We start from the raw sequence: 27183 nt of genomic DNA on the forward strand, positions 1-27183 counted from the left end.
GTAAAGGTATCAGCATAACTCAAGGAAATGGCTGAAAGCATTCCTGGAGATTTCAATCTGGTTTATAATATCATATCATGTTTGGGGTGGAGTCCATGTGAGCAGGAGACAAAGCAGATGGAGAGTATGCCGTCCCCTCAGCGGTCTGTCTGAAAGGGAAGGAGAAGCTCGCAAAAGGGAAACTCAAGAGAAAGAAGTAAAAGTGGTAGATGAGGAACAGGAGTCAGGTGTGCACGAGATAGAGGAAGGGATGAAAGAGTTGGTAGCGAGAACAAAAGGGGAGGGGTCAAGAGGAAAGGCTCAAGAGGAGGAAAAAAACGTCTTCTTGATAACGGAAAGAAACGGTCAGTCGAGCGAAACGGAAAAAGTAGTGGTATGTGAGGAGGATTTGGAGGAAACTGAACCATATGATGCTAGAATATTTAAAGTACCATAAGGAGATTCAAATAAAGAATGCAGAAAGGAAGAAATAAATGGTTGTTGTGGGTTTTTTGGGCTCTTTGGCCGTGTTCTGAAGGTTGTTCTTCCTAACGTTTCACCAGTTCCTGTGGCCGGCATCTTCAGAGGACAGCACTCTGTGCTCTGGTGTAGTTGGCTTGGGAGTGGAGTATTTATGGCTGTGAGATGGGCTTTTGTCTTTTTGTGCAGATGGGTGATTAGTGTGTCTTGTTGTGGGTGTATTGTTGTGATAAGAAGAAGAGATTATCTGTCACTGTGGTTGATGGGTGTCATTAGCTGGTCTTTTGTGTGTTGTGATCCCTAGTCCTTGTGGCTGGGTAGAGTTCGTTGACCTTTTGCATGCTGTATTTTTGAGAGCTGGGAGCCAAGTTTTGTTGAGTTTCAAACTTTCCTCTTTTTTGTTGAAGTTTTGCTGGTGCTTGTGGATTTCAATGGCTTCCCTGTGCAGTCTGATGTATTGATTGCTGGTGCTGTCCAGTATTACGATATTTTGAAATAGAATTTCATGTCCAGTTTGTTTTAGGGCATGTTCAGCTCCTGCAGATTTTTCTGGTTTTTTTAGTCTGCAGTGTGTCTCATGTTCTTTGATTCTGGTGTGGATGCTTCATTTTGTGGTTCCAATATATACCTGGCCACAACTGCAAGGTATCCGGTATACTCCTGCAGTGGTGAGGGGGTCCCTTCTGTCTTTTGCTGACCATAACATTTGTTGTATTTTTGTGGTAGGCTTGAATACTGTAAAGAGAGAGGCAATAAAGATACAGGGAGGAATGGACTGTGTTAGTCTTCCCAAGGGGACGCAGTCCTGTGAGATACGTGAATTGTCTCACACCTCCTCAGCTGAACGAGAAACCAACAGAAGGGGAATGGTCCAGACACCCGTGTTGCAGGACCATCTGTGCTATAAGGAGCAGGAATCTGAGGAAACCCACCAACCAAGAAAGACCAAGAACTATAAGATCATATTTACAGAACTCTTTCTATAAGGTTATATAAATATATTGTTCCATAATAGAGTATCAGAATTTATCATTTTACTAAAATTATTTTAAATTAAAGAATCATCAAGCAGGGATTTTTAGAAACAAAATGAATTTTAGTACAAAAGTAAATTTTTAATTAACTAAAACATTAGATTTAAAATTTTTATAGCTGGTTTTTAAGTATTAAAAATCATTTATTTTTATCCAACCTGCTCCCTTATCAAAAAATCCAACACTGCTAACATTCACCCAAGGATGAATACACACAGGTACAAACATCCACACCACATCCACATCACACAAGATGTAAGTGGGTTTGTTGAATTCTGGATTATGTTATGCCAATCATCCTATTTCAGAGCCATTTTCTCTCTCCCTGCTTCAGCTTGTTAGGACAATACAATCTGGTCACATGACTCTGCTTCTTTAGTATGAAGGTGTTATTTAAAGTACTTTCATTAAAATTTCCTAAAATAATGCAAGTGACATTTGGAAATCTCCAGGTGACACTGAAAGCTAATAATTACACTATTAATTCTTTAAGCTGGTGGAACACAGAACTATCATGACAAGTTACGAGTAGAAGAAAAAACAGACACAAAAGAAATCTGGATTTAAATGAAGACACATGATGTACATAATATTGTTAGGATAATCTGGTTTGAGAGATGAAAATTAAACAAGATTTAACCAGTGTTCCAGTATTTAATCTACTGACCCTTTACAATAGTTTAATATCCATGAAATAATTTATGAACGATTTAAGTTTTTTGTGGGTTTCTTCTATTTCAGTCTTCACTTTAACATTTCTAGGTCATCCTCATGTTTGTTTGTTACATTTATATTCTACCTTTCCTCCAATGAGCTCAAGGCACCACACACAGCTATCCACATCCCCAGAACAACCCAGGAAGGCATGTCAGGCTGAGAGAATGTGACCAGCCAAGATTAACCCAGTAAGCCTGATAGCCAAGTGAGGGTTTGCATCTAAGTCCTAAATCCTTGTCCAGCTCTCTGATTATGAACCACACCATAACCTTACAAATTATTTATATTGAACTGAATGTCCCTCCACTGTTGGATTTAACAAAGGCTTCCACCAACAGAACAGGGAAACAGGAAATGCTCAGCAACTTTTGCTTTCCCTGTGGCCCTTTCTCATACACAGACACCCCAGTCTGGTTCACAGGGTACAGTGGTGCCCCACATGATGACAATAATCAGTCCCTGGAAAATCGCTGTTTAGCGAAATCGTCATGAGAAATCCCTTTCCTCATTGGAATGCATTGAAACCCGGTTTAATGCGTTCCAATGGGGAAAATACCTCGTCGTCCAGCGAAGATCGCCCATAGGGAAGCCATTTTGCGAGCGGTGATCAGCTGTAAAACTGGCTGTCCTGTGAAGCATGGGTCCGGAAAACACAGGGCAGCCATTTTGCGAAGCCAAAAAAAATTGTCTTGAGAACAAACGATTCGCGAAGCACGGACCTAAACAATGTCCAGCAAAAATCCCCCATTGGAATGACTGTTCTGCGAATTGCTATAGCGATCGCAAAATGTCATTGTCATGCGGATTCATCGTTTAGCGGGGTCGTCATTTAGCGAGGCACCACTGTATTCAAAATAACAGAGAGGTAGGGAACAGTTGCAAGGAAAATAGAAATCAGTAAAATTTGCATCACATCCTGATCTACTGAGAAAACCCTTCACTGGTTCGAAATAGCATTCCACCAACATACCAGTTTGATCCACCTCCATATCTATTTACTGCAACTTAAGAGGAGGCAACAAGTGGGGTCCCCAGGGCTCAGTCCTGGACCCAGTACTGTTCAACATTTTTATTAATGACTTGGATCAGGAGAGGGGCAGAGAATGCTAATCACATTTGTGGATGGCATAAAATTGGGTGGAATAGATAATGCCCTGGAAGACAGGATTGAGCGTTGGGTTGAAAACAACAGAATGAAATTCAACTGGGGTAAATGCAAAATAGTGCACCTACTGATGCGGCAACAAAAAAGGCAAATGCTATTTTAGGCTGCTTTAATAGAAGTATAGTATTCAAATCCCACTAGATACTCGTTCCCCTCTATTGGGCACTGGTTAGGCATCATCTTGAGTACTGTGTCCAGTTCTGGACTCCGCCCTTCAAGAAGGATGCTGACAAATTGGAGCAAGTTCAGAGGAGAGCAACAAGGATGATTAAGGGGCTGGAAACCAAGCCCTATGAGGAAAGACTGAAAGAACTTGGCATGTTAAACCTTGAGAAAAGAAGACTGAGGGGAGATACAATAGCACTTTTCAAATACTTGAAAGGTAGTCATAGAGAGGATGAGCAGAATCTGCTGTTGATCAACCCAGAGTGCAGGATATGCAGCAATGGGCACAAGTTAAAAGAAGCCAGATTTTGGTTGAGTATCAGGAAAAACCTCTTAATTGTACAGTGGTATGGCAATGAAACAATTTACCTTGAGAGGTGGTGAGTGTTGCAACACTGAAAGTATTCAAGAGAAATTTAGCACTGGGCAGGGGGTTAGACTCAATGGCCTTATAGGTCCCCTTCCAACTTCATGATTCTATGATTTAGTATATTATAATATTCATTGTTATATGTCTTCATATTGGAACTGATTTATAGTAACCATGGTAGGGTTTTCAAGGTAAGTGAGGTATTTCAGGAATGGTTTTACCAGTTTCACACCCATAGAGAGTTTCCAGAGCTGAGCAGGGATTTGAATCCAGACCTTTTGAGCCCTAGTCCATCACTAAACCACATTGGGTCACTGTCATTTACAGAAGTACCTAATAAACTCTGTGCATTAAGAAAACACACACATCTCTGTCTATAAGTTTATTTATTTATTTATTCAACTTATATGCCACCCACTCTACCCAAAGGTCTCTGGGGGCACACAATTAAAAAACAATTAAAATACAATAAAAGTTCACAATCTAGATATATGCATCAGCACAATATCTTCTGCACAGAATTCTATTTTATTTCTATATTTTGGCGCACTCAGGAGAGAAAGAAAAACCACTTTTCTACACCTAGAAAACCTTAGAAAAGATCTCCATAAGTCAGAATCAACTTTTTGGTTCAAAATTATTATTATGGACAGTTGACGGAATATGAACTGAAAAGGACAAAAACATTTCTGATTTAAACTTTTAGGCTCTGCTTTTATGGACTTTACCACTCAAAGAATCTCTCTGACTACAAAGGGATTGTGTTGCATTATCATATACTGGCCGAAATCTATTGCACTTGACAGAATATAAAGTCAGACCTGTGGAAGTTTCTCAGGGGGTTAAGACCAGGCTGTCTGCACTGCATGCTGATTATGAAATTGATTGTACAGCTAATTTCACAACTTTGCCTGTGGAACTGCTTGTTGGTACAAATTCTGTCTTGATGCAAGTCTGGCAACCCGTCACATAACTTTGAGTTACACATGTGTGGCTAAGCATCAGAACTTTGATCACTGTTTGGTTGTTATGGCACAAGAACGAGAAGAATAAATCAGTCACTCTTACAAACCACTGTCTTCTGCTAGTTATAATCTTAAAAAAGCTCCTCAGCAAGAAGACACCAATTATGAAGAAGATCTTCAGCTGGCAAGACACAAATTTATATCAAACAGTCCTATTCAACCCATATGAACATGTAAAGCATAAAGAATTAAAATGCTGTCAGTTATTCCAGCACAGATGTTCGTTATTTACCACAAAACAACCCTCCCTCTGCATGGTCTTAACCTGCCGCATTTGTCATAAATATTTTTGGGGCATGTAAATTAGACCAAAACACTTGTCTGAAAATATTATACCAATAAAAAAGCAACTGGATTTCAAGTAGCGATTCATTTTAGCAATGACTGAGAATTTGTACAGTTGGGATCATAAGCAGCAGATAGTTTATCTGCTGCATCTATCTGCATTCCTGAAACATGCAATTGATTTCTAGCCCCCCCCCCCCCAAGCAAAACCTCTTCCTCAACTCAATGAATTTCTACAAGGTGTATTCAAGGAAAGCTTCCTGTAGACAGAAGGGAATCTTCTATTAGGTGTTGGTGGCTTTTTTAATCCAACAGAACTATTATACCGGCTGAACAGGAAAGGAGACCTTCTTCCTTAGTTTTCCTCTACCCCTGCAGTCCCTTATGTCACAAAAATATCTATCACAGAGGGCTGTGGGGTGCTCTGAAACAACATCCAGCATGGTACACAGGGCTGCAGAAGAATGATATCAATGAAAAATTCCCTCTGCATTTCCTGTCAGAAAGCGCACTTGGAGCAGAACTCCACTGGATGCAATCCTATCTGTATCACTTTTTTAGAGCTTCAAGGATGAAGTTACAGCAATATGCCTACACTTGTTTTATGTATAACAGACACTCCCAACTCCCTAGTACATACAGAAAACTGAAAAGAAGATAAAGCCATTTATTCTCTGGAAGAATGATCTAGACGGGATCAACCCATATATTTAATATATAACGTTTTAGTCTTTAGCAAAGCTGAAACACAGTACTAGTTACAAAGGTATATTTTATTTTACATGGTTAAATTTAATGCACTATTTTTCATGAATACATCTCCATCTTGTTCAAACTTCTGAATGACCTGAGGGCAAAACACAAGTAGAAAGCACAATAAATTTTGAAATACTGGGGTATTTTAGGATCCAAAACATTTAATGACTAAGCTGCACTGGAGGCTAAGCAATTTCTGGAGAGGTGAGTCTGGCATTTGTCAAGTAGATCCCAGAAAAGCATAGTAAATGAGTTTTTAATTACACTGATGCCAACAAATTAATTTAAGGAAGATGATAGCAGTAATATTTCCTATCCTTTCTTCCTCCTGATCCCTTTTGGACAACATGGCATGAGATACAGCAATCCAAACAATTTATGGTACATTTCCCATTTCTTAACAGCATCTCCACATTTTCTGGGAGAAGTTTTACAGAGGATGCCTACCATTCCAGCGCAGAGAAAGAGCAAAGATCATTTTTCTTCCTTAGGATCCAGCAGTATGGAACTTACAAAACACACTAGATGAAATCTTGTGGCATGGTTATATAAATGGTGTAACTTTTAGATCCCAACTGCTGTTAAGAAATCTTCCTAGACATTATCTGTAGCAGTGAGTTGCGCAAGTCAGTATGTAACACAGGGGTGGGCAATTAATTTCTATAGGGGGCCACATGAAAAATCTGAACTGTGTTCGGGAGCCAAAGCAACTTTGCTCAGGTTAAAAAAGGAGGTAGCCCCAGTGATGTGAGTCAAATGAGTGTTCCTTTATGAGCAGAAATCTTCAAAGAGAACATGAACTAGGAGCACACAAAGCGGGGACATGGAGAGGTCACTGGCTCTGAAGGTGGGAGGGCAGGTAGAGTTTTGTGGCTGTAACTTGAAAGGACAAGTGGGGTGTGGACCAGGAAGGAAGGAGAGAGACAGAATGAAAGAAGGAAGGCAAGAAAGAAAAAAAGGGAAGGAAGGAAAAAGGGAAGGAAGGAAAGAAAAAGAAAGAAAGAAGGAAAGATGGGAAGAAGAGAGTGCTGTAATCATGCACTGGAGAAATCATGGTGGGGGTCTGCGTGGAGATCCTGAGAATAAGAGCAGGGAGTACTGTATGGCAGAGGGCACTCCCTGGGCAGGTGTGGGCGCAGAAGGTGGATAGGAAGCACGGAGAAGACCCTGATTCTGCCAGCGACAGCCCCCCGCCTCCCCCCTTACCTCTTTCCACCAGGTTGTCGAGGTCGCTGTCAACACCCAGCAAGTAACATTTCCTCCAGAGGCCGGCGTAAGTGGCAAAGAGCGGCCGCCCACATGGGGACTGCAGGAGCCCGAGCCCGAAGAGGGCTCGCCTGTCCTCCAACAGCAGCAGGTCCCCGCGGGGGGCAACCAGCGGGGTGGGCGTGGTACTGATGCTACCGACGCAAGGGAGCCGCCATGGCTGGGCACCTCACAAGGGCAAGTGGACCAGAGGAGGCAGGAGGTGGCGGTGCTGCTTGGGCAAGTGGGCACTACCAGCACGCTTCTCCCAGCTCTCCCAGTGGCGCCGCAGGTGGGTCTTGTACCAGTGGTCAGTGAAGACGGACGCGACGAGCAGAGCCAAGGAGCAGAGGCTGAGCGCACCCACCAGCCCCCCATGGCGGCCTCCCCCCTTCAGTGGACACCCCTCTGGCCCTCGGAGAGGCTATGCACTGTGGCCAGAGGGAAGGCTGAGAGGGCGCACCCGCCTGCACACGGGCACACGGGTGCCCGCGCTCTCACATCTAGCCAAGCCGCGGAGTGGGCAGGCAGCGGCGGTGGTGATGGTAGTGGTGGCGAAGGCGGTGGCGCGTCCATTCCATGTTTCTGGTCCACTTCCCACAGGTGGGTCACGCCACACAAAGGACAACGCAGCACCTCTCGCCCGATGCCAGGCTTACTGCCGTGCTGGGTGACCAGAGCCAGAGCTCCAGCTCAGGACCAGCGACGGGCGGGCCGGACTGGAGCAGCTCATGGGCCATATGTGGCCCATGGGCCGCACTTTGCCCAGGTGTGATGTAACAGATAATGTCTACAGAGATTTCTTAACTTGAGGCAATTCCTATAGAAAAGTTACACTGTTTGCATAACTGCAGAACAGGATTTCAGTTTTTAAAAAATCACTACATATGGTACACGATCCCAGCCTAGCTGGAACTAATGAGTATCTGTGAACACAACTGTTTCCCAGAAATCAATAACATAAAAAACAAAAATGAAAAGGTTATAATGAAATACATTGTCTCTTCTTATTTATGTATTATGCCACCAAGATGCAGTACCAAGACATATACTTTATATTCACTTAGCTATCTTCTGAGGGTATTTTTCCTTCAGAAAACTGATTCCTATTCACCTAGCAACCTCAGGGGAAAAAACAGTTGCTTTCAGGAATGTGACAGAACTCTCATACGTTATTCATTAAATATCTCAAGTTCAGTAGCATGCATTTGGCAAGTGAAAGTATATTTGGTTCCAACTCCTAACTCTGGAAGCTTCCTTCTGTTCTCCTTTGATTCTCTCACAGCCACAAATCACCCCTGTCCTGCTTCTATCTATACGACTAAAGAACCACTGCTTTACTGAACTGATGGACATAAGGGCGGTTCCACTGCCAAAAAAAAGTGGGGGGGGGGAAGAGACATAACCAAAAAGAGGGCATGGAGGACAAGGAACACCAAAAAAGGATATTCTTTATAAAAAAAAAGAGAGAGAGGGCATTTTGCATTGAATTTGTATATTCTAGTGCAAATTTAAACTAATATACACAAATATAATCACAATTAGACATTATTTCTATAAGTTGAAATACACTAGGGCTCACCATATTGCACAAGAAAGTGCTCAACTTTAGTTGGACTATGCCTTTACAATTTAAACTACAAACAGGTTCTAAGATCGGTGTAGCAGATGCTTTCTTTAGACATCGAGCCTGAGGAGAAACTGTAGGTAAAACCCTGAACCAATCATTTAATATACAGTACTTCAAGCACTTCATAATTAACATAGAGTTCCCTATCATAAGGTGTGGCTATGGCTACTGTTATTACACAGGATTCTAGACTTAATCTTCTTAGGCATTTCTCTATCAACAGTTATTTTGCTCAGGCAAAAAGTTTCAAGCTATAAATATGCATATGCATTGTTAGGTTACTAGATGCTCTTAACAAAACACTGGGAATAGCTATCTTCATAAACTTATTGCTTGAGAGCTGACAAAGGCATCTGATCTGCTGGGAGGTAGGAATAAACAGTCTTTCAGTCTGATCCAATATAATAGGAACTGCTGCATAGCTCAGTGGTTTAAGCATATGGCTGTGGAGCCAGATGTTGGGAGTTTGATTCCACACTGTGCCTTCTTGACAGGGGTGGGCTGAATGATCCATAAGGTCCATTCCATCTCTACAGTTCTAAGATTATTATTATTATTAATAGCTTGCATTTTTGTCAGAAACAGTAAGTTTGATTTCTAAACTGAATACATTTTCCTATAGCTTACAGGCGGCTATCCGTTGAATTATTTCACCTAATACTGCCTTTCTATTCCACCTTCATGCTTGGCACAGCTGAAGAATTTTCAATTACCCATGTTAATTACCTTGTGCTGCAATATGCAAAACTCACTGTTGCAAAAACAAACATGGGAACTGATGGCTTCATACTTTTCATTTTGCTTCAGATAAATATCAAGCTAATTAAAGAAATCAGAAAGTACAGTAAATGAAAGATCATAGAGTTAAATCTAACATTTATGTGAGAATATTTCTGCCAACACAGTGACTGAAATTCTGTTTGTGGAGTTATGCCACATAAGGCTGACGATGTCACCAGCTGCTGAAATAAAACATCCACCCCTCATCAAAGGTCCTGCAGCTCCCATGGGATCCTTTATTTCATGGGGAAGCCACTGGACCAGGGAGAACTCTACAATTCCTCAAAATCATGGCCACCATTAAAAAAATATCCCAGCAATAGCAGTTTTCAAAAATGAAAGATACCCATCTCATCCTATGGCCTCCAAAGGCTTTCCTATTATGAAAGGGACCTTACAGGAGCCTTGATATCTTTGATGATGAATTAGAAAATTTTCATTTCCAAAAAGCACTGCATCTGATGATATCAACAGCCTTAAGTGGCACAGGTTATACTATAGAACAGAATTTCAGTTAGCGAGATGTTAATCTTCCCATCCCCCTGCAGCACATTGCACTGCCTCAAAATCTGGTTGTGGGCATTTCCCATCCATCTGGGGCAGATTTTCTTAAGAGTTGTAAAAGGAAAGAGAAATCACCCACTTCCTGGGATGGTTGCTTTGTTTAATTAAATTAAGCCACTGGATTCTGGATATAAGAAGAAACAGTTTTACTCTCTGTATTTCTTTTTCTACCAGTTTCCAAAATGAAATCAATTTAAAGATGTGAGGGGGTTTAGCATTTTCAGTATTGTTTTTGTGCAGTTCAATATCAGAAAGTATAAATGATGAATCCAAATTATAAAATAAAGTACAGTGGTGCCCCGCATAGCGATGTTAATCCGTTCCAGGATTAATGTCGCTATCCGGAAACATCGCTATGCGGGGGGGGGGGACACCCAATAGGAACGCATTAAACTCCGTTTAATGTGTTCCTATTGGGGAAAAACTCACCGCTATGCGGGGAATCCTCCATCCGGCCGCCATTTTTGCTGCTCGGTAAGCGAAGAATTCACGCTGTTCTTTCCAATTAGGATATGCTTCCATTATCCTGTGTCAACTGCCACCAGGTTTATTGTTCTCCATTTTAGTTTCTTTCCCAGATCCTCCTGTACGCTGCGAAGCATTGCTTTCGGATGCCATTTTCTCTTTCTCTTTCCACCTATCACTGTTTGCCCAGCTATTCTCATGTGTTCTCATGCAAACAAGACTGCACTCCCCAAGGAACTTAACATAAGAAACCCTTTACATTTCACATGCCCCAGGGTATGGTGAAAGATTATGCAACACTCTCTCCAAAAACCTACTAAATGATCAACATCCCACAGCAAACAAAGGAAAGTCCAGAAAGCTATTAAAAATCTTGAACAACACATACAGAACCAGCCCTCTGCACTGAATACTACGCAAATATTCATCACCACAAGAAAAAAAATCTATGATGCACAACTTATTTCCTTGAAGAAAAAGAAGGAAAACAAACTACTACAGAGCCAGTTGGCCTACAACAGGAACACCATGGACTTATTGTGGGTATATTGCAATAATATATAAGGTCTATGTAATATTTGTATGCATTTAATAGTGACCACAAACACCACTTACTGCAAAAATGTACATAAGATACTCATAACCACAACCACATAATCATATAACATCTTTAATCCAAATAATTCATACTCATAGTCACATGCACCCATGTGAGAGATACTAAGAAAGTTTTACCAGTATCATCTGCATTTTCCTCATTCTATAAAAATGAAGTGCAGATTATGTGTGGGCACTAAACTACTAAAAATGTTGCAAGATACTGTAATTATCTTCAGCACTCCTTCACACTGTTGATAAATTAGAGACAGCAAAGAATGCCAGTTGAGATCTTCCATTCAGCTGTTCAATCCCTATAAGCTAATTATCACTTAAATATTTTTCCAAGAGACCTGCCAGACTGTAGGATCCACCTAATGCATATCACACTAATACAGAACATTAAAAGTTGGCTGCAGATACTGATCTAAAGACTATAAAAAGTGGGATGAGCAGAGGAAAGCATAGGGAACTCCACAATTTGCTTTGTGTCACCTGAACCAGACAACCAGTTCAGAAAGCATTACTCCATGATTTGTTTAGTGTCATCTGAACCAGGTAGCATTCAGTGCTCTGGCTTGTTTCAGTCCCAGCAAGACAAAGAACAAATCAAAGATTCCATGGTTGTTCGGAGAGGACGGGGAAGTAAGTGAACTGGCTGCTGACAACTCTATGGAATATTTAGCATCTCCCACGACAAGTAAGAGCAATATGGCAATGTGCAACAGCATGTTGCTCATACTCAATTAAATAGGGTTTCTGGACTTCCTTGCCTCACTATCATGTCAGAACATGACTATTTTCTATAATTACAGAGAATTGGTCCTAAATTAATATAAACTGCTGGATAACTTAGTTGTGTAGGCATCTGGCCAAAGGTTGGTTTCCTGCTGTGCCTCCATAACAGGGGTTGGACTTGATGATCCATAGGGACTCATCCAGCTCTGCAGTTCTAAGATTGTAAACTAAGGTTGAAAATGCTTTTTCTAGTGATCAGAATAGGTTGGACTTCTCCACAGATCTGATTTTTCTCCATGCTGAAATAATGTAAACTAGTCTCTAAACACTGAAAATTGCTGACTCTGTTACCCTACTACTTCATATTGACCATTTTAAACAGACACTCAATATTTAGTTTTTAGCTCATGAGAATGTGAGAAAATCAAGGGCTTTGCTCTCTGAAAGCATCATGTGCCAGTCTCTGGATATTTTTCTATGGTGAATTAATCAAGTTAGAATTACACTTCATCAAGCCTCCGTCTCCTTTAATATTAACTATAAACAATTAGAGAATATCACTGTGGGATCTAGATAATGGCAAGTTAAATGCTCAGCTACCTTCTGCCACTCCAGATTTTACTATGGTTTCCTTTCTATTAAATTATTAAGGAAATGGCATAGTCTCTTCTCTTCAACATAACTTTAGATCTATTGTATTTCAAACTCCTCTGAATTAAACAGCACTGGAGTGACTTCTGAAAATTAAAAATACAGAACTGCATTTCATGGTTTTTTTCATTTACACTAATATTTTTGAATATTGGTATAAATGAAAAAAAACCATGAAATGCAATTCTGTATTTTTAATTTTCAGAAATTTTTAATTTTCTACACATATTTACTTGCAAGCCTATAAAGAATTTGAAGGCGTTAACTCCAAAGTCATATATGCAAGACTGCAGTTTCATATATACTGTACTGACAACAATCACAATACATATTTAAAAATATAGTTCTTCCAGATATGTGACACATTGGCAAATTTACAAAATGGATAGATGCAAAATTAATGCTCAGTAAGGACAGAGAATTTACTCTATGAGAAGTTGTTTCTTTCTCTCTGTAGACTAAAGGAATTACACATAGATGACATTTACACTTCCCATTTCAAAAATGCTGGGGTTAGTAGGGGTGCAGACCATCCTGTAGTTCAAAATCCATGTATAAACTCCTATGCCTCCAAAAATGGAATTACAAAGCATAAACTCTGGCACAGTGATTAAACTGCAGTAACTCTGCTCACTAACTGAGTTTGATCTTGGGCTCAGGTAGCTGGCTCAAGGCTGACTCAATCTTCGATCCTTCCAAGGTCAGTAAACTAAGTAACCAGCTCACTGGTTGGGCAATGTGTACCCTGCATAATGTAAATTGTAATCTAAGCAGACAGCGCTTTAAGCACTATGGGGTAGTACATAAGAAGCACACTTCACTTTTGCTTTTTTTTAAACCATAGGTTCTTAACCTGTGGTCCACATATGCCCTCACAGGGGGTCAACAAAGGTGTGAAGAAATTTTATGTTATTTTGCAGTTAAAATAGGTTAGGCAGGCAGGCAGGCAGGCAGGTGCTGGAAGCTGCATTCTGAAACTCCAAGAAATACAAAGTATGCTGGATCCACACATTAATTCAGAAGCAGCTAGCCAAGACCATTCATTTTTGTTAGGAATGTGCTATGATCAAATTCCTTAGCATCCCTCCACCTCTCACACACATACATGTCTTCTAAGGCAGCATTTTACTAGACAGAGCAAAGTAACTGTCAATGAAATTATTTTGAATGTACTTGCTTTCTGCTGTAAATCTACACTCTAGATTCAAAAATACGGTGCATATCACAGCTAGAGGAAGTAGCTTTCTGCTCCACCAATGATTCACAGCAGCCTACAGAAATACTGTAGATAGATTTCTAGTTGAATGGGGTGAGCTGTAACACTGGGAGGGAGCTTGAAGGGGAGACCCTAAAAATCAGATGAACATGGTTTACTCCAGGAAATTGCCTCTGTTTAATTATCAGAACTGCCCTTCTCCTTCAAGTACCTTCTACTCCACAGTTTTCCTACCGTTCAGTGTACAACTACACCGCAGGAAAAATGCAAGCTGATCTGCTGTGATTCGCACCCACGGATTTTGGATTTCCCCTGCCAAGATTGTTGTAGCTTTCAGATAGCAGGTGATAGCAGGGGTAGAGACAGTCAGCTTGGTTTGCACTGAGCTCTAACAACAGAAGGTGCCCCAACATGGTGCTAAATTTGCAGACTGACAATTTCCACTTCTCTTTTTTATCCTTCTCCTAAGTGCTCTAGCAAAAGCCTGTTCCAGTGCTCAGTTAAAACCTTAACAGGAAGGAAGGAAGGACTTTATTGCCTGAACATAAGGAACACTCGTATGAGGAGGAATGACATCCCCATGAATGCCCCTCTGATTCAGATCAGATGATCACAGTGGCAGAAAAAAAATATTGAAAGTGGACAGTAATGTCAATGTCAGTAATGTCAATGTCAAACCAATTGAAAACAAACTGAATCACTCTTGTCAACTGAACACAAAATATGACTCCATAATGAGCTTCCCTGCATTGAGTTTTATAATGTGTAGTCACCGAGTTTTAATTCAAATTCATCAGTGCTCAATCCAATTTAAATTACAGGGTAAACAGCAAAGGTGGTGTCTCCAAAAAGTAGTATTTAGGGATTTCTAGGAGGTTGCCAGGGAGAGGAGGGGCAAAAGAGTTTATTCATATACTGTATACTCTGCAATGCACACATAACTCCAGATTCCACAGTTATTGGTTCTATAATTTTAGCTTTAGATATGTTCAAACTTATTGTTTTACATTCAGGTCATTTCAGACCATTCATTTTAAAAATAGTTACAAACCACACTGGAACTTTTATTACAGGACAGAAATGTAGACATGGTCTAGAGGGGCGGGGTAAAAATCAAATAAATAAATAAATAAATAAAAATAAATGTAATAAATACCTTGAACAGTAGATTAGTTTGATATCTTGTTTCTCCTTGTAGTAGGGTGGGTTTCATTTAAATCAAACAGATTTAAATCACAATTGAAATAATGATTTGATCACTGCAGGGTTGATAAAATTAATGTTTTTTTTAAAAAAATAAAAAATGTAAATTGTTTTTTATTTTTAAAAATATCATTGAATTTTATCCAATCTGCAGGGATTTAAGTCAAAACCAAATCAACCCTGCCTTTTGGTTTCTCTCAAACTCACTAAAATACTTGCCTGACATAAATATTAATACTTCCTTTAGATTTTGAAAATGCATACTCTGTATTAGTGATATTTTCTTACAGGTTTGCTGAATTCATTCTTCTGTTGGTCAGCTGTGCCCCTCTAAATGTGTTTGGACTAAAACTCTCACAATACTGGATAGTGCTGATAGTCAAAGCTGCCCACCTTGTTTTATACTAAAAGTACACCAGCACAGTGTTCTATTTAATTATTTATTTAACTTATATACCGCCCATGCTCCCCAAAGGTCTCTGGGCGACTTACAACAATTAAAATACAATTAAAAAGATAAAACAATTAAAATACTTACTCTAAAAATTGCCATCAGGACCCACGGTTGATATTATTTCAATTAAAAGCCTTCTGGAACAGGAAGGTTTTGACCTGGTGCCGAAATGTCATCAGCGTCGGCGCCAAACGAATCTCAACTGGGATGCCGTTCCATAGTCTCAAGGCAGCTGCCAAAAAGGTCTTTTGTCTATAAGCCATCCCTCTTACCTCCTTGAGGGACTGCTCTTTCAAAAGGGCCCCCTGGCTAGATCTTAACTGTCGGGTATGTTCATATGGAAGGAGGCAGTCCTTCAGGTTTCCAGGGCCCAACTTTGAATTGGGCCCGGGCAGCAACTGGTAGCCAATGTAATTTAAACAGAATCAGCTTATGTGATCCCTAGTGGCCCTAGTGGACTGAGAGATCCAGGAGTATCAACAGGGTCACACTCCCCTGACTCTCTCCAAGAAAAGGTCATCATACAGGGCGACCAAGGCAGTCTCCGTACCAAAACCCAGCTTGAAACCTGATTGAAATGGATCCAGAAAATCCGTTTCATCCAGCAGTGCCTGGAGTTGCCCAGCCACAACCCGCTCCAACACCTTGCCCAAATAAGGGAGGTTCGCCACTGGTCGGTAGTTGACCACCAGCCTTGGGTCCAGGTTAGGCTTTTTAAGGCGTGGTCGAATTACCGCCTCTTTCAAGGCAGGAGGGACCACTCCCTCTCTCAGGGAGGTGTTCACGGCCTCCTGGACCCAGGTGCGAACCCCCTGGCAGATCTTCCAGTTAGCCAAGATGGCCAAGGGTCAAGTGGAGTGGTGGTAGAACGGACAGATCCAAGCACCCTGTCCACATCCTCAGGTCTCAACAACTGAAACTCATTCATTAATACTTGACCTAAGCATGGCACACTGGAACATCCTCTGATTCTGCAGTAACAGAGTCCAACCCACTGTGAATCTGAGTGATTTTCCCCTCAAAATGAATGGCAAACTCATCACAGTGAGCTGATGAGCAGTCTGGGACCTCCACCGGATTTCCCGGTTGAAGAAGATCCCGGACCATCCGAAACAGCTCTGCTGGATGACAATCTGAGGAAGCAATATGGCTGGAGAAATACTGTTTCACCAGCCGTATTGCCACGAAATAGACACGATAATGGGCTCTAAGTCGTGTTCGATTGGACTCCCAGCAGGATTTCCTCCACCTGCACTCCAACCATCTCCCCTTTCACTTCATCGCCCGCAGTTCAGAAGTATACCAAGGAGCTGTCTGGGCTCTGCATGCAGGGAGAGGGCGCTTAGGTGCAATCATGTCAACCGCCTAGGTCATCTCCCTATTCCATAGGGTGACCTGAGCTTCGACAGGAGTGCCAACCTTATCAGACGGATAATCTCCCAGAGCATTCAGGAAACCATCTGGATCCATTAGTCTCTGAGGGCAGATCATATTAATAGATCCCCCACCTGTGCAGAGGGTTTCCACACAGAAACATGTTTAATTCATTCTTATTGTCAAGTAAATTGCCATTTCCATACAGAAGATGCACTCAGCAGCTGAAATTCTGCCTAATGTTTGACTTATGGGAACAGTGTTTTAGCAGATTTTTTCATAAGGAACTTATGAAGGAACTTATGAAGGAATTTTCATTGATTCCTGTTCCATCCTATAGTTTACATTCCTGAAAATCTACTCCAGAGGAAAGCTTTTCTTCCATGTTAGTTGTTAGTTCAGCCCCTCCACTAGAAACAGGAACCACATAGTGATGATAAAATACTACACACTAACATAGTATTCATATCTCATAACTCCACATAAGTTATTTTCCTGGGGACTTCTACAAATGAATATTTCAGCTCCAGCTCTACTTGCTTTCAACAATTTGATGTTAGGAGCTGAGCAAAATACTTTCCTTTCAATAGCAACTGTTCATTCAAAGCCCACAGATATAAGGGCAGTGCTCTTTTGTATTCTTGGTCTGTGTGAATGGGGTGCCGAAACAGGGATGTTGTATACAGTCAGCTGTCCTTGGAGACAAGTGGCGAAAACACCTTCCCCCACTATTTTGATAGTTGCCACCCCAGGCTGCCATTCCATAGGTGTGGTAATCCTTGCAGGAGGTATGGTTAAACTCTGCCTGGACTTGACTGGACTCTCCTGGGTAGCAGGTTGTGGGTTAGGGAGGAGCCACAGGCTGTCTTTCTGGACCTCTGCAAGCAGGTTGCTTGTGGGATCTCTGCAATTGCTTGCCTCTGCTTCTTCTTCTGCTGCTGGTGGGCTCTTCACTGGTTCTCGGCTTCTGGCCTGGTCTTGACAGATCCAGGCAGTTTCCTCTGGCAGCACTAGCAGCTCGACTTAGTAACCGGTTTCAGAATCATGGCACCATATTGTCTCCCATCCTGCCACTGACCTCTCTGGCAAGAACAGAACCTCCTAGGCTTCACACGCCTCCTAAATTCCAATCCATGGCATCTGCCCAATAGTACCTCAACCTCCTGATTCACTCTCCTCATTACATTCCCACCCTACTATGACCACATCTGTGGCTTTGAGGGCATCATTTGCCTCTCTTTTGCCTACTCCCTGTCCACAAGTGAACTGTGTATCAGGAATCTCAGCCATACTCAGGGAGGTGGAAGGCCCACTCTCACAGATAGGGAGGCCCTCACCAGTCCCACAGCCTATAACCCTGGAACACTCCAAGAATCCCCCCGGCAAAATTCTGGGATGTGCAGCCCAGAAACATACGTCTAAATATCCAGTTATCTACTTTCACCACTGCCTCCTCTGGCCAATTCCTAATTTCAAAAACAAAGAAGCTACCACAATACTGTCTGGTAATTGTAGGTCCTCTTGCAAGTCACAGTTCTTGCGGTGATGTCCTCTATAGAGCCTAATGGGCATTCTTTGTGCACAGGTCTGGCCATCTTACATCAGGGATGGACAAAGTGCAGCCTTTTGTATGTTGCTTGACTGCAATTCCCAGCATTCCTCACCTTTTGCCAAGTTGTTCTATAGGTGATTGGAGCCACAGCTGAAAAAGAACTGTAGGATCACACTTTGTCATCCTCTTCATTAAAGGATTTTGTGAAAAGAACAAAGTTTCAGCCTCTATTCAGTGAGAGTTCCTACATCTCTATACAGTACAGTATCTCATTCTCATTATTTTAGCTCAAAAGCAGAATAACTACTAGGGATAGGATTTTTCATCTTTGAGACTACAAATACCGTAATTCTCCATTCTGAGAGTTCTACCTACCTTGAAGGCATCATATCTGAATGTGATGCATCTAATAGAAAGGCCTCAACAGGAAGGCTTTGATTCTTAGCTAGGCAAAGCTCCACCCAAGCTTCCTTCTTAGAAAGGAACCTCTCAGTTACCAATAGTGCAGGAATGGAAACATGAAAGGAGCTCTGCCTAGCTAAGCCTCAGAGCATTCTAACGTAGGCCTTTCCCGCAGGTGCATCACATTCAGGTGTTTGTAAGGTGTATGCAAGTAAGAAGAACTCCCAGAATTGAGAATTATGGTATTTGTAGTCAATCCAATCTGTAGCAACCAACACCTGGCTCATTTTTACTTGATATTGTTGCCCCAGTTGGATTGTAAAGGAATATTCTATCATACAAACAGCAGCTAACAAGAGAGTAACCTATCATCCAGGTTAGAAAGAGTATAGTGAACAATATTTTTGACAGGATAAATCATAGCATCTTTCTCTAGTAGACTCTTGTTCAATTTATTACATTTAAGCACTGTTATGTTATCACACATTGGAAACATTTAAAAAATAATAGATGGGGGTACAAAACAAAAAGGGGGGAAATTAGTTTCAGAGAACTGATGTTACTGAAATCTAGTACAAGACACGAATCTTATGAAGCAGAAAACAATCATAGATAGAAGATGATTGTAGACTATGAAACTTTAGCTGATCTGAAAATATATTGAGCATTAGATTCACTTCACTTCATTCTCCTCATATTTCTTTTCAGTGGGCCTTGGAAGAGGAGGATAACATTTACTGATAAAATGTTCCCCTGTACTTCCTTGTACCCTATGCAACTCAGCTATGCAGGATCAGGGGATCTGGGATTGTGACAAAGGTGGCACCAGTGGCTAGAGATTATCAAAATTTGCATTTATCTCCTTTGGCCTTTGCTAGATTAAAGCTTCCATGGGTACAAGGAGTTTTCTCTTCAAGGGAAGTGGTATCTTGATCTTACACAGCATGTGCCTATACCATATTTATTCTTTTCTTAAAGTAACAGTGATTCATCTGCTGTTCTTTCCATTCCTTAAGGGAAAAGCTGACACTAAAGTCTGATTTAGTAGTACAGTATGTACATTTTCTATCTCATAGCTGTTTGGGACAAAACACATGTATACTATTTTTCACCTGTGCATTTTTAATAGTAAAGGTTGGTATATTTTGCAAATGGTGTGTTATATGCAGTCAAGCCAGTTCCAATGTACAATGTACTTGTAAAGTTTCTGAGATATGTGAAATATTTAAGGAGTGCTTTCACTAGCACTACCCTCCAAAGATTTTCCTTGGCTGAGCATGGATTTGAATCCTGATCTCCTGAGTCTTAGTCCAACACCCCTTTCCTTAAAGCATTTTAATTCTTGCAGAATGAACAGCATAGGGCAATGAATTTTGCCCAGACTTTACCACAAATCCCATATCCACAGGCTTTTTGGAGAGAAAGGTCATGAAGAACATACATTGCTGGACAATGCTGTCTGAATGACACAAGGTGCCTACGACACAAGGTGCCTACTTTCCACTATGATGGTGGAGAATACATGCTCCCCTACTCTGCACCATCAGTGGTCATTTGGGCATTGCTTTTCAGAGGCACCTAACCATCTTCAGGCAGCAAACGTTCTAAAACAGGAAAGACAGAGGCAGATAGTGTGCGCTGTACCCATCTGAAAGCATGTGCTCACCACATGTAACCCTTCAACTGAGACATCCAAAAAGATGCTTTCAGAGATAATGCAGTTTCTCCAGAAATTGGGAAGATCTCCTGAAGAAAATATCCTAAATGTTTCAATAAATTTTGACAGCAATGCACACATCATCGCTATCAGCATAATTAAATCTTTTTCCCCATTTTGTTAAACTCTAAAAAAATATTTCCACAAACAACAATGAAAGAGTGTCAGAATGTCAGAGCAATTAACAGATGGATGGCAGAACTAATGTCTGCATTCCACAGTAACAGTATGAATACTGAGATACATAAAAACTACTATAGATTTCCACTAAACAAATCAGTCTATATTACAGCATTCTACTCTACTGCTACTTGACCTCAACATACTGTGCATCATGCTGACAACATCCAATTCTACCTTTATTTTCCAGAACTTTTTCTTCATTCTAGCCTTCTTTTTTATTTTGAATCCTGTGCTACCTCCACTAGCAAAATGATCGTTCCGCAAATCATTCTACCTTTTCTCCCTTGGTGCTCTTAATGCATCAAATTATTTTGCAGTCTGAGAAGATGTCCCTCTCTGCAAAACTATTTTCTGCCTGTAGTTTTTCACACAGTCCTGGAGTTCCCACAGCTTACTGAAAGTAAGCCCATGTAGCCGCAATGTAACAGCAGTCAGCCCACATTCTTATCCAGCCTGTTATGTGCCTTGTATCTATTTCAAGACTGTAAAGACCTTCGTGTAGGGACCTGTCTTGCCATTCTTTGGAATATATTTTGTAATTACATTCATCCAAGTACAACGTATTAAATAAATTGAGATAATATTAATGACAGAAATAAACAGTATCCCCACAAGGTGTGCAGGTCATTTTTACTCACCTGAGGCAAGTATATGTAACACATATTTTCGTATGTATTATCACTTAGGGTCATAACTCAATTAACTATGTGAAACAAGTAATCTTATTACTAATTTACAAGTGGAAAAGCAAGACTGAGGTTGTTAAAAGCGTTGTGGCAAGGACAAAGGACCCAAAGGTTTTAATCTAGATACTAAACCTGTGTTGATTTTTACATGAACATACAGCTTCCCTGTGGCAAGTACTTATACTGTATGTGCTTACTGTATTTCCAAAAACTAGTCATTTTATTCTTAGAAATGAAAATAAAATAAATACTTGAAAGGTATGCATACAGAGGAGGGGCAGGATCTGTTCTTTATCATCCCAGATGGCACGACACATAATAATGGGCTCAAACTATAGGAAGCCAGATTTAGTCTGAATACTGTATGAGAAAAACTTCTTAACTGTTAGAGCAGTGCGACAATGGAACCAATTACCTCGGCAGGTGGCGAGCACTCCAGTGCTGGAGGCATTCAGGAGAAAATTGGACAACCATCTGTCAAATCTGCTTTGACTTGGATTCCTGCATTGAGCAGGGGGTTGGATTTGATAGCCTTATAGGCCCCTTCCAACTCAATTATTCCATGATTCTATGATTTAAAAAATGTAACAACCTATATTAAAGATATCAACATTTTAATACATGCCATGCCTCAGAAAAATAGAGAATAAGAAATAAGAAAAGAAAAACCAAGATGAAAACTGATTTATCCTAAAAGCTCCTGTAGTAAGCCATCCTCCATACATGAGTTGACAAAATTAAAGGGGGGGGAATGAGAAAAAATGCAAAATATTGTGGCGCTTTAAAGATTTGCTCTTGTGAGACTTCATGGCTCAAAATGCACTTCCTGAGACAAATACCAGATCCTCTATCTGTATGGTTGCCATCATCCTGAGACAAATTAACATGGCAACTGTTTTGGAAATTCTCAGATACAGAGGTAGTCACCAAAGATATATCATCACATATAGGAATGGACTTAGCAGCACATCACACATACTGAAGATACTGCCTATTCCTGCATGAAATTCTAGTAACTGTTATTAGCATTCTTGAACTGAGAATTTTAGTTTTGAGGCCCACATACATCTGCTGAATCATGCTACTTCATCATCAAAACACGCCTACCAGCACCATAAAAACATGTTCCAGAAGGCTGGGAAACCCTTCGGAGCAGGGTTTTAGTACCATGGAGGCATATAGGAAGGAGAACAGAAGGACTATTAAAAAGTACCCACAATCACACATCTGGCATATGACACTGAAAAATCTCATAACCAGGAATATTCACAACATGATAGGTCATATTCTGCCCAGAGTTTAGAATTAGGCTCATTGTGTGAACATCTTATATCATATATAGTAACAGTGTTACAATGGGAAGCCCAAGGAGATCTTGATCTAGTTGGTACAGTACCTGGATGGGAGACTGCACAGGAAATATAAGCTATATTACATTTTTAACAGAAGAGCAAGGCATGTGGCACACACAGGTCCACCTATTAAATCAATCATTTAGTAGGTGACACAAGAAGTCATTCAGATGAAAATTTTGATTTTACTCAGGAAGACTGTTTATTTATTACCTTTATATACTACCTTTGCTTCAGGTTGCTTAAGACAACATGCATAGCTCTCCTTTTCCAGCTCTTATCCTCATAACAATTATATGCCATCAGTTGGGCAGAGAGGGAGAATGACTGGCTTGTAGTCACCCAGTCAGTTCCATGGCCTAATGAGGAATCTGAATTCAGATCTTCTAAATACATTATTATAAGCACTAAGCTACATTGGCCTACTCAAAACCAACATTATCATGTAGATGAGTATGAACATCGGCATGCATTTTGTGGTGTAATGGAATCTCAATGCATGCTTTTACACAGTAATTAAATTTATTTGGAAATACTAAGTTATAAATATGAAAATGTTCTCTAAAATACACAGGATAAGCATAATGCAATGTTTGTCAGGCTTTGCATCAAGCAACAATTGTCCCAATCTGTAGAAAAGGAAGAGAATCACATTAACCCCATAAGCTTATGTAAAAGATCAGTTACTGTATTTCTGATCCCTTCTCATTCTTGAGCAGTTTGCAATTTAGCTAGGTAGTTATTTTTTAAAAACTGACTGCCATTTCATCTGATCATTACAATAACCTTGTAATGTTAAGAACTGGTTCCTGTGGTTTCTTGTTTTTCTTTTTCTTCCCCATTCTTTTCATCCCCATTCTTTTCGTGTTGTGCTTTTTTAGTCTGAGGCAGGACCTATCTAGATCTGGAAACTATTCTGACTAAAAAGCTGGGTATAAATGCTTTAATGCACCACAATGCTATGCTGCTTTTGATGAAAAGGTTAATACCCCTGAACAGTGAATGTTATGGACTTTGAATGAACATGTATCAGATTTGCTCTGATGGGTAAGAAAGTATCTTACATTACAGAATCTAGACTGCCAAGATTGGTCAGCAATTACTTTGTCCAACAGTATCTTTCAAGTGTCTGGGTTCCTAGAAGAGACTAGATATGGAAATGCCAGGGATTCTTGTAGTGTAAGAGGTATACCAGGTGGCTCTGGGGAACATCATAAGTCAATGATTAATGGCAAGTATTGTGGAAAGTTGAAACTGAGGAGAATTAACAATAGCTATCCAGTGCATGTAGTTGCTGCTATGTCCCAAGACAGAAATCCTATCTGTTCACAATTTCATTCTTTTCAAGATGCATAAATATCTCCACATTTTGTGAAGTAAACAGGTCCCAAAAAACCTACACATTTTTAGCAAACTAAACAGTAGAATATTTTATTACAGTGATGTGGAATTCTGAAATTCAAAGTTTCATTCCTTAAATGAAATACCTTAAAAGCACTGTAGGACAGACATAGTAGGCATCAACCTTAAGAACCAATGACACAGCCAAAGTCAGCTTCTTTCAAGCCAGCATGTAATATCAACTATTTTAGCTCAATATTTTTCAAAATAATACTAAGAAAAAAAGACTACACCTCTATCTACAAATCATATTTATTACACTTTTAAAATTGTGGGCACATGAATTAAAAACAGAAAAGGCATTGAGTATAGGACTGCAGTCTAAGAACTAGTGTGTAAACATGTAAGAATAACAAAGAAAACTGAAAGCATACTAATTACTCCAGCCAATTTATGGCAATATCAACCTTGCACACTACGGCCCATTGTGAAGACAGCCACTATATGCTGAGCAAATAACAAAGCTAACAAAAATAAAAATGTTCAAGATGCATATGTATGTTATGCAGCATATTTTAATACCAAACAGTTCTACATCAGTACTTCTGTTTAAATTCAGCTATTTCATTGCAGCTATTGACCAGCCATGTGTTTAAAACCCACAAAACATACACTGCTTCACATATACTTGAAACATATTAAGTGGTCATAAAGAACAATTGACCATGCTTACAGCTATGAACAAAGATTTAGCACATCCAGGGATAAATTTTTGCACAGACTTACTTTTCTAAGAATTCATACATTATATAATTCTGCACCCTTTTAAAGTGAATCCTTCAAAAAAGTGAATGGTGATTAACATTATACAGTACACAATATTCAGCTTGACTAGATTTTGCCCATCTAAAGCACAGCACCTGATATGTTAACAGATTTCCAAGAGAACCATGCAGACATTTTAAACAGGTAAATCTGAACACTGGCCAGCCGCACCCCCTTTTTCATGGACTAGTTTGGCTGCAATCTGCAGAACAATCTGCCAAATTATTCAGATTTGTACAAATTTATTACATGGTCTTCAATGGAACTAAACTGTTTTAAATCCAACTAATCTCGTTTAATTCGTTTGCAGGTCATGCTGTTGGTTCACACCCACTGGCTTCTTACCAGCTTGGATGCAATCTGCAGAACAATTTGCAAATTATTTAGATATTTATTAATTTATCACATGATCTTCAACAAAACTAAACTGGTTTAAATCAAGGTAATCCAGTTTAATTCGTCCGCAGGTCATGCTACTGGGTTACACCCACTGCCTACTTACCAGCCGCAGTGCTGAATAGTAAGGTGGCACTGGTGAAGAGGAGCACCAGCAAAAGGTACTGCAGTAAGGCTGTCATATTCGGAGAAATCTAGGAGGGTAGCAGATATATTCAATTTTTTAAAAAAATGACTGGAGGAAATCTTCTGTCTCCAAAGGGTCTAAGCCACTTCGTTTACAAACCACTCTGAAAGGGCAAATGGCACATGAGAGCTGTCTGAGCTCTTACTCCAATACAGGAATCTATCTTCATGTTTCAGGGCTTGGCTCCCCCTTATTCACGTCAATCAAGAGGTTAGAGTTTTGTTCTCAAACCCGTAGACATGTCTCCTTCCCCAAGCAAGCGATCATCATCATAATACTGAAAACCCTATTTATTTCCCACGCGTCTTCACGATATGAAAGCACCACTCGGACTGCAAATGAATCATATCCAGAGGTGGCGAGGACCAAAAAAAAAAAATACAAAAAAAGATTGTCACGTATCAAGCAGCTTCCTCGATGTCCCTAAACAGCAGAAATGGACAAAAAGGCCGAGGCTAAAGCCAAGGGGAAATCCAAACCCCCTTGGCTGTCTCTTTTTAAAACGAAAAAGTATTTTCTGTCACTTCACACTCAGAACTAACAAGGCGTCGTCTTTGCAAGGCATTTCAACGGAGCATCGGCCCATTAGGTATCTTCAGCCTTGACTTCGATTTTTAAAACATCCAGGACCCTAAGTCCTTGTTCCCACTCAGGCACCCAAGAGAAAATAACTCCAACCTAGACGAGGCGCACAAAAAAGGTCCTTCTTGACGTTTCTCCAAGGCCGCCGCCGCCGCCGCAAATCAGGGTTCCCCAGTTCTTCCACCAGCCTTGAAGAGAAGAGGCCTTTCCCCTTTCCCGAATTAAAAAAAGGAAAATAAAGGGGGGGGGTAGCTCTCTGTTCACCAGCCTCTCCCCCTTTCTCTTTTACCTCAGGGGAAAAGGGGGAGGCCGGGGAGAAGAGAAGACCCTTGTCCCAGCCGGTCTAAAAAGACCCTTTTCGCCTCCCGACGCCTCTTAAAGGGCCGGGGGGGGAGGGGACTTGTCCCTTTCCCTCAGAAGAGGTCCCGGCGCCGGCCGAGCCCTTCCTTTTCTCCCTCACCTACACGGATCCTTGTCTTTTCCTCTCCTCCCTCTCCCCCCCCCCCCACACACACACTCACACACACACTCTCCTCCCCGCCTTTCTGAGGCAGCTTCCAGTCAAGCCCCGCCGTCGCCTCCTCTATTCTTCCGTTGCTTCTTTTAGGCGAGGGAATTTGCGCAGGGCGGCGGCGGCGGCGGGTCGAGATTTCCTACGGCACGTCGCCTGCCAGTCCCCGGTTGCTGCTGGGCTTGGCCAGGCTGGGGAACGCGGCTCCCCTTCCCTCAGACCAGACACAAAGGGGAGTCGCTGCTAAACTGCCAGTCTGAGCGCCCGGCCCGTGGGCGCCACGAAGCCCCGCCCCTTTCTCCCCCCCCCCTCCCCGGCCCGCTTCTCCTCCAGGTCCGCGCCGCTCCTTTGCTCCCTCCCTCCCCCTCCTTCCTTCCTTCCTTCCTTTCCCTCGCAAGGCCTCCCTAATCCTCTCACGCTCCTGCCTGCCTGCCTGCCTGCCTGCCAGCCAGGCGCAGTTCACGTCTCTCTCCGGGTTCGAGGGCTCTGATCATAGAAATGGTGCTGCACCTCCTGGCAGAGCGACTCCCACGGCTTTGCCAGCCCCTTCTAGCGA

The 27183-nt window shown here is 41.2% G+C and overlaps 1 protein-coding gene across 1 annotated transcript in view; it reads right to left on the minus strand.

Moving 5' to 3' along the window:
- BMPR2 (bone morphogenetic protein receptor type 2) overlaps nt 1-26952 on the minus strand; it is a 134146-nt gene extending 107194 nt beyond the window's left edge. Inside the window, exon 1 of the mRNA XM_020810353.3 lies at nt 25454-26952. Coding sequence (XP_020666012.2) covers nt 25454-25529 — 76 coding nt within the window. The 5' untranslated portion in view covers nt 25530-26952. The remainder of the gene's footprint in view (nt 1-25453) is intronic.
- Between the last annotated feature and the right edge of the window lie 231 nt (nt 26953-27183).

The sequence above is a fragment of the Pogona vitticeps genome, chromosome 1 (assembly GCF_051106095.1).
Source record: "Pogona vitticeps strain Pit_001003342236 chromosome 1, PviZW2.1, whole genome shotgun sequence".
Classification (NCBI taxonomy): Eukaryota; Metazoa; Chordata; class Lepidosauria; order Squamata; family Agamidae; genus Pogona; species Pogona vitticeps.